The 16,753-nt window shown below is 38.4% G+C and overlaps 1 protein-coding gene across 2 annotated transcripts in view; it reads left to right on the top strand.

Annotated features, from left to right (window-relative positions):
* The window catches only part of FYB1 (FYN binding protein 1), a 146,792-nt gene extending 145,959 nt beyond the window's left edge, over positions 1-833 (top strand). For both annotated transcript variants that reach the window (XM_054583959.1, XM_054583958.1), the window contains exon 18: positions 216-833. In XM_054583959.1, coding sequence (XP_054439934.1) covers positions 216-238 — 23 coding nt within the window. In that variant the 3' untranslated portion in view covers positions 239-833. The remainder of the gene's footprint in view (positions 1-215) is intronic.
* Positions 834-16,753: the final 15,920 nt, after the last annotated feature.

Raw genomic sequence — 16,753 nt, 5'->3', positions numbered from 1 at the left:
AAAATAACCCTGAGTCATTTTGATAGAGAATAAATTTGTCCATAAACTTTACTGGAATTGAATACTGAGCAATAGAAGTTAAATAAATATATGACCTTCTACTTTCCAAAATCCTAAACCAGAAGCATGTGAATCAACCATATCTCCAACCTTGGAACACTCACAGGGTATGTGTGTTGCATAACATTATCTAAATTTGTAATTTTTTCTTTCAGGTTGCATCTATGACAACGACTAACTCTCAGCTTTGGCCATTTGATGCCAACATGAAGTCTGAGCTTTAATTGGCATATGTTATTGATTGTCACAGAAAACAAATGTACAAAACTACTTATCATTTGTTATAAAATTATGATTATGTTGATAAAGTTTTGACATTGTGGACTTACAAAATGATCTCTCTGCTTAAGCAACATCTGGGAAGACTGTATCAATGAGATGTAAACATTATTAAATATCCCACTTCTGTCTCAGCTATAATTATAAAGATGCTTCTTTTAGACCATCAATAGCAAACTCCATCCCCAAAAAATTATTTGAGAAGAGATGACTGTGTTGTCTAAAGAAATATAAGGAAGAACCATAAAGAACTATAGAAAAAGAAATTTTAAAACATCCACGAGAAGAAAACTATTGTTTGCACCTCTAATTTTGACTGTGTCTTCTTTCTTGCTGGTGGGTTAAATGTTTTTTGAAAATTATACTTGTAGCAGAAGTTCTGTATAAAGTTTGTCCCTATTTGTTAATTGTGAATATGTGTTAATTGTTTCATAAGAATGTATGCATTTGGGTATGCACATCTAAGATTAAAATGAAAGAAGAATCTAAAATAAGTTTTCTTTTTGCAGATTCAAATGCTAACAGGGTAATTCTGTATTCTGTATAAAGTACTGTTATAACTGGAGTAGAGGTGAATGAGGATTACTCTAAAATTATGCAGAATGAAATTTGGACTTCGAAATTACCCTTTTATGATGCTTCTTTACTATGAAGACTTTTTTTAAGTTTTTGGCTTTGTTTTTCAGTTACCTCTGTGGAGCTTTTTTTTTTTTTAAACCACTTTACTGGAAAGTTGTCCAGCAGAGGGAGTGCAAATCAGTAAATCCTAATGTCTGCGTTGGCGGGTTCCTGCTGACATGTCCTCTTCCCAAAGCGGCCCAGAAACAAAACATGAAGCATCGGGGTCCCAAATGCTAAGAACACTAAATACCATGATATAAAATACAAAACCCCAACACCCAAGAAAATAGTTTCTGGAGTGTGACCCCAAGGAACTGAAGTAATTTCAAATGATTATAAAGAACCTCAAAGCCTTCACATGGGTAAAGTGGGATTTCCAGCAGATATACTGAAATTTGAAAATAGGTCATCAGCTTCTATCCCTCAATTTGTAGACTTTGCAAGTGTGAAACCCCCAAATGAGAAGCCACTGATCTCAAAGATCCCTGCCAGTTATGAAATACTTTAATGTCTACTTTTTGATAGGGAAACCAGTTTATGCTCACATGATGAATTTAATACCAGCTAAAATCACATAATTCAGAATGGTTTTGTTTGTTAAATTTGGTAACAGATTTACATAATATACTGACAGCATATTTCCAGTTATTTTTATGTGATTGAGAGTAAATAAATTCAATAGAGTATCAGTTTTTTAAATTCTAAATTAGATCAAGGCAATATATTTTAGAGTTTGGGTTTATACAACCAAGAAATAGATGCACACACCTGTGAAACATTTATGTAATTGATAGCCATCTTAATACAAAATAAATATTTGAGGTCTTAATTTTAATATACTAAACATTATTTCTGTTACAGTTTTATGTATGGAATTTTGTCATGTGAGAAGAGCAACAAATAAATACTACCTTCAGCCTTCCTCTCCCATAACTTGCTGCCACATCTGAGCCCTTTATTACCCTTTTTTGCTTCAGCCTCAGAGGATGGGGTACCTCCTACTCAAGACCTCACCTTCCATTGGTGCTCCTGATAATTTGTCTCTCATTTCATGGTAGACATTGAGATAACCAAATGCATTTTCCTCCAACTTCCAACAGTGTTCAACCCTAACCCCATATCCAAACACTAGCTTAGAGAATAAGATGCCACTTCTCAGATTCAAAGCCACAGCCTTAATCCCATTTCTTCCTCTTGCCTGCCCTGGAGTTTTCTTCCTCTACAATTAATTTATTCTCTTTCCCTTTCCCTTTCCTTTTCCATTTCTCAGTCTCTCCTCCCCCCCACCCCCGTCTCTCACACACACATGCCCTCTCTATCCATCTGTTCTTCCCTCCTCTTCTTTCCCTTTAACTTACCCCATTGTGTAGATTCCCTCCTCTAGGCTTACAAATATATTAAAGTCTTTCCCATTCCAAAAAAAAAAACAGCAGTAAACCTTCCATTGAATCCAAATACTTCTCCAACTACTGCCCATTTCTATCTTCCTTTCCCTTATTCCATTGTCTTAAAACTGTAGGGAGAATGTGCCTTCCACTCCCCAACGCTGAGGAAATTAACTGCCTAAGACCCCAGCTTCCGCCTCCTGAAATCCATCGCCGGCTGTGCCAGCACCGTGCCCCGCGCAGGCTGCTCCTGCGGAGCCAGTGACTGGGCCTGCCTGGCCTGATCCTGAAAAGTCCCGAGGCACTCAGGTGGCAACGTCGGTTTGAGGACCACCCAACAGCCTTGCGAAGCCTTCCTTACCTTGCATTGCCCTCTGCGCCACTTCCACCCAGCCACCCCTCCCTTCGCCGGGTCAGACTGGCATTGTTCTGAACGGTTCCTCCAGCCCTCCCCGGCTTCCTCCCCATTTCCTCTCGCACATGTACTTTGCTCAGGAAAAAAAATTTAATGCGTCTTCACCCATCTTGGTGTCCGCTTTCCAGAGGATCTGAACTGAATACAGCACGGCGGAAAAGTTTGTAAAAATACACATCTTTCTCTGCAGAGGAACTGGATCAGAATCTCTGTGGGAAGAGTATTTTAATCAAATTCTAATTAACTCTAATAATGAATTTCGTGTTTAGCCACTAAACATCTTCAGCCAACCAGATGAGAACCATGAGAGTAAATGCGACCCTTCTGAGTTATGTGGGCTACATTTGGGCCCACATGGCCAACCCTTTGGCTCCCGCCTCACTTACGACCAGACTGGGCCACCTGGGAAGGGCATGACCTTGTGCTCGATGACGAGCTGAGACAGACCCTGAAGGAGCAGACAGCTGCCAGGTCCAGCTGCATGCAGCAATTCACCACTCCCTGAAAGGGGGCCTGGACGTCCCCGTCCATGAATGAAAGGAAAGCATAGACCATGGAGACAGACAGCACGGACAGCTCTTTCTAGGAATTAGACCATAAAGCTTAGAAACACGATATAAGTCATAGCCAGATAGGAAAATTTTAAAGGTGTTTTTCTTAAATTTTGTTTTGAGGAATGGTTTGTCTTCTAAGACAGAAAAGACTTGAGCTTATTCAAAAGCTAAGAGAAGGTTCTAGTTGAGAGAGGAAAATGAAAACATAAGAGAAATGAGGGATAATCAAAGATCTAAACTTCTTGAAAAGATAGATATGCAATTTTTCTTAACAATATTTATTTCTTACTCCATCTGTGAAACGGTAAGCACTGTCCTGCACATATCACAAGGACTCAACTATCACCACTCATCATCATTATTATTATCATTAAGACTAATTTTGAAATACTTGCTGATGTTGCCTATATTGTCACAGTTGTGCCTCATAGTTAAAGCTTCATTTTAGTGACTGTGCACATCATTTCTTCTGACTCCTGCTTCAGATGACCACCTAAGTTATGTCACCTTAAACAAGAGTAGTCTGAACTTTGCTAACGTACTCAGGATTTTCATTTATAAAATATGAAAGTACCTGCCGTACAGGGTTGTACATACTTCAGCAGTCAGTGCAGTGTCTGACACATACTAACTGTCCTTGTCTCCTTGCCTGCTAGTTTGCTATGACACACTTTGGATATGTCAGTGCGATGGAATCCTATCATGATGAGCATGACTTCAATGGCAGTAAACTGGCTTGGGGTCCCACTTATTTGCTAGCTGACATTTGAGGGTAAGATGGAATCACTTAAGGTTAAACACAATAAAAATTTAAAAGTAATGAATAAATGCAATGTCCTTGCCAGGTCCAGTTTCTACATTTGAGTATGAAGTTCCAGACTGGCACATCATTTTGTATTTGGTGTTTCCAGCAACTACACTTAGGGAGATAGTCATCAAATAGATAGAGATATAGATGTAGATAGATGATATATAGGTAGATATAGATATAGATATACAGAGAGAGAGATGGACACACCAGGGTATATATTTTTTATATATTAAACACACAGTATTATTTTTACAAGAAAAAATGTGCTATCATATACATATGTATATGCACTTCCTCAGTTTTTCTTGAAGAATTTGGTCTTCTATTTTTTTCTGGCTCACTTTGGTTAGGGACATTGGTACAGAAATGATTGTTTCCTACAAGAAACACCATAGTGTCAACATGATGGTCAGTGGTAGAAGACAAGTGACATGTAGCTTCAAGGTGGGCGCCATAGAGACGGGTGGGAGCTGTGATAATCAATGGAATATGAGCTCTGTGCACAAGACCGAGCGGCTGGTCAGGCTGGCCGCTCTTGGTTTGGCCCCAGACCCCCCCCCCCCCCCCGACTTTCCCCGTTCTGCTCTGTGCCCCCAAGACCAAACTTTATGGGCTGCCTCAAGAGGCCCCCTTGCCTTAGAGCTTCCGGTTTCGTTTTGCCAACGAGGAGCAGCAGCCAGCAATCCGAGGGACAAGGGAGAGAGGTTTGGACATTTACTCCTCCGGCTTCCTGCTTGAGGTCCCTTCACGAGTGGCTCTGTCCTTCACCCCAGGTCACAGCCCTGTCCGTCAGGCTTCTTCACCTTGTGCTGACTCTGTGGGTTCCAGTCTTCTTCTTCTCCCTGTTCCTTCTGGATTTGCAGCCAGTCCCTGAGGTGACCAGTTGCAGGGGACTGCCCTTTACTACATGGTTTCCCTACACACCGTCCACACATTTGCAAACAGTTCTCAAGTTTTCCACCTTGAGTTTGCCATTCGTCTCCCACCTGTGACCTACTGATAATATGACTCCACTCTGATGGACTCTGCACTACTGATAGTCCTCAGTTTTCAAAAGAAACTCTTTAGCAAGATTTATTTATATATATATATATAATTTCTATTATTTTTTCCAGTTGATTTAATTTTTCTGAAATGAACTATTCAGACCAAAAAAATCATGCCTGTAGGCCAGATTTGACTCCTGTGGCGAGTCTGCAACACCGGCCACTTACAATGGGAAATTAATCAGATGAAGCACACGTTGCCCTGTAGCCATCCAGCTTGCCAAAAAGGAGTCTTTTCGTGTGGGTGAGAGATGGAAAAAATGTATTTCGTGCCTATGACACCCAGATTTCATTTCTGTTAGTAGCACCAAATGCCACTGAAAGGTCTAATAGGAATGCAATCATAAAAACTAATGCTGCTGCCCACAAATTCCTCAGCACCTGATATGTTGCAAATGCTATGGCCTGGAATCAAACAGAAATTTTAAGTCAAATTGTAGTTTGGCACTTGCCCAACTGAGAATAATAGTCAATAGCTAATATATAGGCTGTTTGTGGCCATGTTCTTATTAGCAAAGGAGAGCAAAAAAATGCCTTTTTGGCCACAATGTCAGCCCTTTCATCTCAGTTCTTGGAAAAAGATCTTTGAAACACTGTGGTATCTTTCAAAACTTGAAGTTGACAAAGAGTTTTACTCAGGCATGTAAACGATCTCTTTCCTTTCCAATTCATGATCTAACACATGTCAACAGAAGCCAAAGCTTGACTCTCCGTCACGTTTCTAGCAGCAGTACTGAAGAGTTTAAGTTATGATGAAATTTAGGTTATTATATTTGAGCTAGCATGATATGCTTGTCAGAGCTCCAACCTGAATGGTAGAAACTATTTTAAGAAAAGCATTAAAATGCTGTTGCAACCCACATACTTCAAGGAACCCAAATTGTCCGTTGGTTTCTCTTCTTTAATAGGTACAGATCTAAAAGAGGTCCACCAAGCTATGATGGTTACTAACCTCCGAGAACTAAATAAATGTACAGGACTGCAAACCAAAACCACAAAGTATTCAAGGACATACAAAAGTTGTTATGCATTCATTCAGAAGAGAAACAACCCAAACGTCTCTCTTCTTCCAAAGACAGCTGTTGAAGCAGACATCCTAGAAAGGCTTCTTAGGTTGAGTCCCTAAAAGTGGAGCTCAAGACTGGAAGTCTTGGGTGAGGGATTTGTTGAGGGGCTCACCCAGGGGGCCCCAGTAAGGAGTGAGGGAGCAGGGTAGCTCAGAGAAAGCAGCTGGGCAAAGATGTGGGTCCAGCTGCAGCCTAAGGTCAGACTGATTCCAGAAGGACACAGGGAAGCAGAGATGGCTCCACGGACTCCTTGCACACTGAGGCATTGGAGTGGGGGGAGCTGTGCCCCTCCCCTCCCCCCGGCTGTGATTGGCTGCCAGGGGCTTCCTCCTCCCCCAGCCTCAACCCGCTCTGTCAGGCGTATCTGAGTGCCACTGCTCCTCTGGTCGGAGGCCAGTGCCCCGGAGTAAGTTCTCCGGTGCAACTGGGGCTCTGGCCGCCAGCTCTTGCAGCAGCTGAGGAATGCGTGCCTCTGTGGTGAGTTAGCAGGGGCAGAGCAGAAGTAGATTTTCTGCAGAAATAGTGGTTCTCACTTCAAAGAGGAAGAGACATAGTATTATATGAGCCAAACCCTAAAACTGGCCCTCCTCACATCATAAGGGGCTGTCCTGGCCCATTGGGGTCCTGCCAGCATCCTGCATCGCTTCAGCTGCCCTGTCACCTAAGAAGCCAAATTTACACTGGGCGTGTAAGGTGAGAGTCAGCTGAAAGGTGAATGTTCACTATAAGCCTATTTATGATCAGTCTATGTCTTTTACTCATTTATTCAAATGGTAAAAATATTCAGCCTCGGGATTTAAGTCAATTCCATATCAATGTGGCATTGTCAACATCATCTGCACCAGCCATAGGCTTTGTTTGAGGGCTGACTCTCTATTAGACACTGTGGTAGGTGTTTATGGGCCTTGTCTCATTTAAATCTATGTCAATCCTATCAAGTCAGACCCGTTTTACTATGAATAAATGAGGCTTAGAGACTACATATGCTTTGCCAAAGTTACATGGCAAATATTAGGCTTATACTCCATGCCCAAGATCTTAATTATTGTGTTCCCATGGGTATATGATAACATACTGCTCCCTCATCTTTCTGAATAATTAAAACAAACAAACAAACAAAACAAAACAAAACAAAACAAAAACAAAGAAAAGCATGAAAATTATCACTGAGACACAAAGAAGCCAGGAATTAGGAAAACTGTTGGTTCCTTTTCCATTAGGGTACAGATGACATTCAGAAATGTTACTGTTGAATAAGGTAAGTAGCCCAGCTTCACGAGGGGGAGTTACAAGACTAAAAAAATCAATTTAATTAATGTTAGGTAAACTAAAGACTATGAGCTACAAAGTCTACAGGAACTTAAGAAAAAAAATGATGGCAATATATTATAATTGTCTCTTTAACAAACATACCAGAACTGACATATTCAGGGTAGCATTGTCCCCTTCAAAGTAGCTGCTGATAAGGATCTATTGCAGTCATTTGTATAAGGTTAAGATTTATTATGTCCAAAGGAGGGGTTCAGCCCTGAAGTGTGCCTTTAGAACTTAGAAAAGATTTATTTTTAATAACTTTGTTATCAAAAGATAATAAATGCTTATCCTTTGAAAGTGGGTTTGATTTTTATGAATAGGCTAAAATCTTTGGAGCCTTGCCTGGCATATAAGGTGGGTGAACAAGTAAGGCAAATACAATTCTGTGGCCTGACCGTAAGTTAAAGACAGATTCTTGTTCACCATAAATTGCCGGTAAGCTTCCTCAGTATCTAAAGATCAGTTTCCTTGAATGTTCAGTTTTTAAATTTATAAATGGTAGTATAACAGTTTTCCATCTCTCCCTCAGTCACCCTTTAAAAATTAATTTATTATTAAATAAAATATAAATAAATTTAAAGCTCCCTGTGTACTTCACTTTATTCCTTCCTTCCCTCCTTCTCAAAGAACACCAATACCTGATTCTGGTGCTTATCACCCCCACACATTTCTGTTATACTTTCATTACGTATGTATGTATGAAAATTTTTCAAGGGTTGTTTTTTAACTCTTTAATATTTGATGTAACTAGTATCATACTGCATGTACTTTTCTGCAACTTGCTTTTGTCAATCGTTATGTTTGGGAAAGGTATATAATTCCATTGAATGAACAAACCACAGAGATTTCTGTTTTTCTACTGAAGTTCATGTTAGATTGCTCCCATTTTCTGCTAACAAAAACAATGCTACTATGAACATTTATGTTGGGGTTTCCCTGGGTGCACAGATGAGGGTTTTTCTATTGCATATATGCTAAATTGCTCTGGAAAATATTTTCCCTGGCTGGGTAACTCAGTTGATCAGAGCATGGTCCTGATACCCCAAGGTTGTGGGTTCAATCCTCTGTCTGGGCACATACAAGGATCAAACGGGGAATACATATAATAAGTGGAACACCAAATTAATGTTTTTGTCTCTCTCTAAAATCAATAGATAAAATTACAAAAATAAAAATATGGGTATTCTTTTGTTGTTGAGTGGATTTACCTACTTGACATTGTTCTGTAAATGTCAAGTAGGTACAGTGGTTCAAAGTATTGTTCAGGTCTTCTATAAGCTGACTGATTTTTCAGTTTATTTTTTCTATTGATAATGGAGAAAGGAGAGGGAGTCTTCAACTATAGTTTTGTATTTGTTTCCTTTTCCTTCAGTTCACTGTTTCTGCTTCCTGTTTTTGTCTCTCTTTATAGCAGTACCACACCGTCTTAATTACTGCAGCTTTGTAATGAGTTTTAAAACCGGGAAGTGTATAATTCACTTACTTGTAATATAATATTTAATATGAGAGGGCAGCAATCTCCTATGTAGCTATTTATTTATATAATAAATTTTTAAACTAATCTTCGTATACCTTAAACTAATATTGTACTGTTGGGAAACACCCCGTCTGGTTTCAGGGACTGTAGCCCCGCTGACAGGAGAAAGGGCCCCAAGACTGGAAATAACCAAGGAGGCCTTGAGAAAACAGGCCACTGAGGAGACCAAACCTGGCCCCCTGGCAGGGGCCCAGCCCCTGCCCTCTTGCATCACCCTGCTTGGCCCTGTGATGGTCGCTTGTTGATGGGTAAGTTCTCTCACGAGGAGAGACGACCTAAGCCAGACATTGGCGGGTATGGGCAACGGCACAAGGACTTGGGGGACATGGAGAAAGAGCAAAAAGGCCTATGCCCCTCAGCTTGGCTTGGACGTGGCCAGAGTCCCCATTCTCTCTGAAAGAAGTCTCCTTATCTCTTGGTGGCTGTGCCCCGCCCACCTGGCTCAGGCTTGAAACAATACTAAAGGCAGGCACAGTCCTAAACTGGATCAGGCGGTTCCCGGAGACAATCAGGCCTAGAAGTAGGTTCCTCTAAGCATGCTTTGTTCTTCCCTCTACAGTGATGATAACCAGCTCAAACTGGGAAGGAGGTTTACATTATTCATAGACCCTGACCTGAGGCAGATCTCTTGTGCTTCTCTAATTGTTATCTATGATCTGTTTTCTGCACACATAGCCTTTTGACATTGATTGATGAGCTTTGCTGTATACCCCTGTGCATATGGTTCTCAATAAAAGCCTTTGGACACGGCGGGGGGGGGGGGGGCGGTTGGGGCCTTCTCTCCCCTAAAGGGAAGAGCCATGTCCCTTCTCCTGGCAAAGAGAGAAGTGTTTGTGACGACTTGTGTTTATTCCCCCCATCCATGACAACCCCGGGACAGGCTCTGTAGGTTTCAGAGCCGCACTCCCTCCTCAGCTGGCTCTGGACAGTAACCCTCAGATCCAGGAGCCCTGTGTTTCACCACGGTGCTCCCCGCAATGCATTGTTCCCCACAACATTGTACTACTTCATATGTATGAGAACCTTATCGCAGTCCAATTATTCTATACATTTTTCTTCTACAGTTTAAGCCTACAAAACATTGTTATTGCCTTTGTTTTAAATGAGAAATTGTCTTTAAAAAACCTTTTTTACTTCCTGATATATTGACCATTTTATTTACTTATATATACACCAAAGCATTCTTTGTCCTTTGCGTAAATCTGAATTTCCATCTGGTATTATTTTCCTTACGACTGCAAGACTTCCTTTAACATTTTTCATAGAACACATCTGCTCATGACGAATTCTTTGAAATTTTTTAAATCTGAAAACATTTTCATTTCACTTTCCTTTTTGAAATTTGGTTTTACAAGATATATCATTTTAGGCTATAGACATTTCTTTCCTTTTTCACTTGAAAGATATCCTTTAATTGAATTTTGGCTTGCATTGTTTCTGACCAGAAGTCATGAGTGGTTCTTTGTTGTTGCCTATAGATAATTGGCCTTTTGCTCTCTTGTCTGATTATCTTTCTCTTCTTTATCTTTGACATTTGGCAATTTGGCTATTATATGCCCAGGAGTGTTTTTCTTTGTGTTTATCTTGCTCATGATCCATTCCACTTTTTGGATGTGTTTTCATCAAATGTGTAACAGTTCAGCCATTACTGTGCATGTAGTCATCATGCACTGCTTAATGATGGGAAAACGGTCTGAGGAATATGTCATTGGACAATGTCATTATGTGAACATCATATTGTACTTACACAAACCTAGATGATCTAGCCCACTACACACCTAGGCTATGTGGCCTGGCCTATTGCTCCTGGGTTATAAGCCTGTGCAGCATGTTACTGTGAGAAGCAACACTAGATTAAATCAAGCACCAGAGAAAATGATGCAGTCAAGAGATGTGGTAAACAGGAGATGCGGCCGCTGCAGATGTAACACAGCATATTGTTTTACAGCAAAATATTTTTCTAAGTGGAAAGAGTACACTCTAAAATCATGATAAAAGTATAGTATAGTCAATACAATAATGACAAAAGTATAGAATAGTCAGTAACAGTCCTTTATTACCATTATCGGGTACTATTCTATACATAATGATGGCGGTGTGCTGTTATACAACAGAGTGCAGTATGTTTATGCAGGCATCGCTACTGACACGAGTGAAATGTGGCACTGCAATGTTACAATGGCCATGACATCCTTAGGAAATAAGAAATGTTCAGCTCTATTATAACCTGAGGGGACCGCCATTATATATGCAGTCTGTCATAGACCGAAATGTCATCATGCAGTGTATAACTGTATTTCTTCAATATTGTTTTTTGTCCTAATCTCTCTCTTTACTTTTCTTGGGACTCTAATTACACATATTTTAGACTGTTTGATTATTTGTTTATTTTTTACTTAGATCACTAAGGCTTTTTTTCAGCCTTTTTCTTCTCATACTTTTTTCTATTGGTCTAGCTTCAAATTCGGTGATCCTTTTTCTTTTTTTAGAGTCACATGTTATCTTCTGACAGATTCTAACATCTTTCATATTGTTTTTTTAATTTCTAGAATTTTCACTTCTTTTTTAAAGCCCCCATCTCTTCATTCATCATGTCCAACTTTCCTTTTAAATCTTCAAACATATTTATAAAATTCTGTTAATTCCAACATCTGTGTTACCTCTCTGTCTGTTTTATTGGCTATTTTTTCTCATGCCAATGAATCACAGTTTCCTGATTTTTTTTACATCTACTATAGTTTTTATTATAGGCTGGACATTATAAATGTGAGAGTTGAAATACTGTTGCTTTCTTTTTAATGACTTTTGTAGGATTTTCCCCCATTCGTTAGTTAATTTACTTGCTGATCAGATTTTTCCTGTTGGGACTTAGTTTTAGGTTTTGCTTGGATGTGTCTGTAGTAGCCTTTATTTTAGGGGCAGTGCACCTTTTCCCCTAAGTTATGACCTTTACGGGGCCTCCAGCACTCTTTCTCTAAATACAATGATAGCCTTCTGGAGCTCTTAACTGAATGCTCCGAATGTTCGCCAAGGTTTCTCTTCTTTTTGCTTGGAACTCTAACATCTCCTAGCAATCTGCAACTTCTGGAATCTCCATTCAGCTCAGATCCTCCACTAGCTGTTCTCTGCCAGGCCTCACAGGGTCTCACCCTGTGGTTATGCGGCTTAAAATTCAACAAAATAATCAAAAGGACCCCTGTGCGTGTTTCTGGAGCAGAGCTCCTACTCTGTGCGTCTTACTCTCTTATATTCTCAAATTTCAGCTGCCTCTTTATGTCTGAGCTTCACAGTTTTTCCCTTCATCCGGTGAGACTGATGTTATCTGTTTGGGTTCCAGAGCTTGTGTTGTATTTTGAAAGACATCCTCAGGTAAAAACCAGAGAGAATGTTGGGCTCGCCTTGTTTGTTTCTTTTACTTCAAAGTCACAGTGCCCTACTATCTATCATCCAAAGCCTAAAAACAGTTGTCCATACATTTTGTCTAGATCAATAGTTGTTTATTGTGAGAAAGTAGAGCCAATACCTATTTTCCATTATGGATGAAATCAGAAATTCTTCATTTTAAAGGTCATTTCATATACAGCTCCTTTTTATTCTGTTTCTTATCATCAATATCTGAAGTTCATGAGGTATAATTATATTTATTTTTATTTATTATTACTCATGTTGACTTTTTCCAATGAGTTTGATGTTGTTTCGTCTTAATGAGTGAAGTACTTAGAACTTTTCTCCAGAAGGGGTTTGTAATTGCTACTACTGGAAGCCAGGGGTCGCTACCAACCTGGGTGGGCTTTGGTCCATCTTCTGGTACTGGTTTAGTCTTCAGATCGCAGGTATGCATTGGTCTGCTGAATAGCTATGCTTTTTCCGCCCGGTTTTCTTTTCGTTTTTTACGATTTTATTTATTTATTTTTAGAGAGAGAGGAAGGGAGGGATAAAGAGGAAGAGAGGAACATGAACGTCCAAGAGGTACATCAATTGATTGCTTCTCACACACCTCCAGCTGGGGTCTTGGCCTGCAACCCAGGCATGTGCCCTGACCAGGAATCAAACTGGCGACTCCTTTGTTCACAGGCCAGCACCCAATCCACTGAGCCACTCCAGCCGCGGCTCCAGTTTCCTCTTTGCCCACTGTCCGTTTACTTTTAGGGACTGCTTTGCTTTTATGTTTTTTGATGGAGGAGTTTGGGATGTTTTTTGGCCAGGAAAAAAGGAAAACGAAAGAAAGAAAAAAATTAAACTATTGGTATTTATTATGCAGATGAACAATGACGCTGTCATTTGGTCAGTGGGTTAAACTGGCAGTCGTATGAGGTGACCCGAAGGAAGACTGGAAATCCTGAAGCTTGGGGGAGTCCACAGCGCTCCATCCGGAGTCCTTCCTGCTTAGGCATAAGGCCAGATGCTACGTCCAGGAAAGTGGATTGAAGGAGTATATTTTAAAGTATCCTTCTCAAAATGGACACATGGCTTAACAAGAACCTTGCCCCCAAAACTGTCATGTATGTAACATAAGTAATGGAAGCACAAGCACAAGATTTTAAAATATGTAAGATCAGATGCTTCTATCCTTACTATTAACACTTCATCAAAATCATTACACACTAAAAAAAAAGCAACAATAATTTAATCAGATGTCACAATATCAGCTACATTTTAAAAGTTGAAATTAGGTTATATGAAATATGAATTTATGTACATTACCCTTTACTATTGCTTAACTCTAAGTGTATGTTTTTCCTTGATATGTTAGCTGATATTATAAAGCTGTCTATTTAGCAAAATATTTAAAAATAAGCATTCAGAATATGAAAATAATTTTCTATATTTTTCAGTGATGTGCAAGTCATAAAGTGTTGATCGAATATGTTGCTTTGCAAAAAAAAAGAGAGTTCTTTTTAGTAACAGACAAAAAGGTATATATCAACAGGGAGTATTTTGGCATTTCCTGCTATGCTAAAAAAAAAATGGCTGAAAAAAAACCCACAAAGAAAACTGTTGACAAAACTAAAATGCAGTCACATTAGTCAACCAAGATGGGAAGAGGAAAAGGAAAAAAAGCTGAAAATATGAAGAAAAGAGTATTTGAACAAATAGGTATTACAGAAGCTTTGCAGTCCAGTTAGATGAAAGCACAGAAGTTTCTACACTTGTCTCAGCTTAGGGTGTTTGCTAAATTCTGTTCAGAAATGAAATACACAAATAACTACTTTCCTTCTGTGCACCCCAACTAAAGATGTACCATGGAATGTGTATCATTATCAGTAAACAGCTTCCTTAATAAAAGCCATGTTTTATGAAAAATAGATTAAACAGTCACTTTAAGTGAAATTTAAAAATTAGGGATTCAGAGAACAGAGACAGTACGTGTGATAATTTCATATAATAAAGACCTTTAAAGTGCAGTTTAATTTTCATACACTGAAAAGAGAAGGGGCATGACTGTGAAAATCTTTTGTACCACATAAATGTCTGTAGTGGCCAACTATTTTTCATGGTGATTGGCAGGTTGCAGTCTCATGTTTACTTGTCAGATACTTTTAAAAATATTAATCTTTCCCTTCAAAGTAAATGTGATAACAATAACAAAGAAAGTTATTACTTATCAAAATAAATGTGCTACAGAGCATTTAGAAAAAGATATTTAAAAACATTTCCTCAGTTTTGAGATTTTTTTTCTGAAGCTATTAAAAATACAAATGTCACCTCTATAATATCAACACACTTAAAAATATTGGAAACAGATTTTTCTAACCTGCTAAAAATTCTTCAAGAGTTTTAAAATCAATTGCTAAAAATTTCTGTATGTTATATCTTCCAGTTGGCTATGAAAAGATTTACATTAAGAAAGATAGACATTTATTAGCCAAGTTACATGAAAAAAACCCAACAAACTTTTGTATTACTGATGGATAGAACTGAAAAGAAAACCAAGTGTTATGATTTAGAAACTGCAACCAACAGAATAGTTCTTCCATATATTAATTTGTATTTTTGTGGGGTTTCGGCTGCTAAATTCCAACATCCAAATAAACTTCTCTTGGAATTAGACTTTTGAGTTGCTATATCACAAAGTATTGAACAAGCAATTTTAAAAACAATGAAATATATTTAGCCCCATTGCTTTTATTTGTGCCATTAGTAATATAACATTAAAAATTACTTTTAACCATTTTATTTCACATTTATGTTTTATTTAATAAAAAAGTAAATATACATGTGTTGGAGTACATGGACAAATTATTTTAATGAGATGCACAAACAAACAATTTTCATGGATCCTTTACTTAGCAAATTATTATAACCAGATACATATAATTGTGGTTTGGGATCACCAACAAAATTTCTCTATAATATTTTCCTTAAAAAATTACACAAGTAAAAATTTGTTTTAGGACAATAAAAATGGGTAAAAAGAAAGATAAAAATATCACTGAAAATTCCACCAACCAAGGATAATCGCTGTTGAAATTTCAATGCACACCCTTACAAATTTTATTTTACGAATATATGTATCTTCTTCTTTCACAAACATAGACTTTTCTTCATTTAAAACTGTGTTCACAGAGGGCCTTTATACCTTACAGATTTTTAAAAAATGAAATTTAAAGGAGATTTTGTGACAGAAATTAAAATTTACAGAAACAATACTGAAAGGCTACTTCCTATTTGACCAAGGCTGAATCTTTATAAACAACCCTGTGTAGGATTATAACATTTGCTGAATTTAGCCCATTGCCTGTCATTTTATTATTATTTTTATTGATTGATTTGAGAGAGAGAGAAAGGGAGAGAGGGAGAAACATTGATTTGTTGTTTTACTTACTTAAGCACTCATTGGTTGCTTCTTACACGTGCCCTGACAGGGGATTTAACCTGCCAACCTTGGCATATTGGGATGAGGCTCTAACCAAGTGAGCTGCCTGGCCAGGGCCCCACTGCCTGTCATTTTAACGGCTTTATCTAAACGTTAAATGTGTGGTTTAACTACGAAGAGAAATTACCAAGAAAGAGACTGACCAAATGTTGTGGTTCTTGACTTGCTTTATCTTCATTCATATGGCCTATATAATAAGGCAGATAGATGTAGGGAACTAAGATTTTGGCAAGACTTTGTTTCTGATCATTGTTACTATATCTAAAACCAATAAAATTTGGTTTATGAACTAGAATAGTATCTGTGTGCAATAGGACAGAAAGGAGAACCCAGAGAGTGACTATCAATGGAGTCATTATATCATGTGAATCAAGTAGTTATCTCTTAGAGGTGTGGTTCTGGACCTAATCTCATATAACATTTTTTATCAATGACTAATACTATGAGAAAAAATATTCATTCACACAGAAATTGAAACCTAGTTGGGAAATGAAAACTAAGATGAGGAAGTCCCATTCTCAATGACCAGATTAGAATCGAAATGACCTGGAAAATTGGAGAAGTAGTAAGAAGTAAACAAAATGAGTAAGAAACAGGAATGTGGGGAAAAAAAGGAAGAAAAACAAGTTTCAAGAAGAGGAATGGCTAGTAATCAGCAAGTATAGTAGATAGAGAATTTAACAAATAATGTAGTGCTATTGTTTAAAAAGCAAACACAACATTGTGAAATGTGTTCCTTACTAAAATTTACCTAAACTCCTGCTTCTTAGTTGAGTGTCATTTGCAA

This window comes from Pteronotus mesoamericanus, unplaced genomic scaffold, assembly GCF_021234165.1.
Source record: "Pteronotus mesoamericanus isolate MK-2021 breed Mesoamerican mustached bat unplaced genomic scaffold, CSHL_Meso_final contig_75, whole genome shotgun sequence".
In the NCBI taxonomy this organism is placed as follows: domain Eukaryota; kingdom Metazoa; phylum Chordata; class Mammalia; order Chiroptera; family Mormoopidae; genus Pteronotus; species Pteronotus mesoamericanus.
This window is presented reverse-complemented; position numbering and strand designations above follow the sequence as displayed.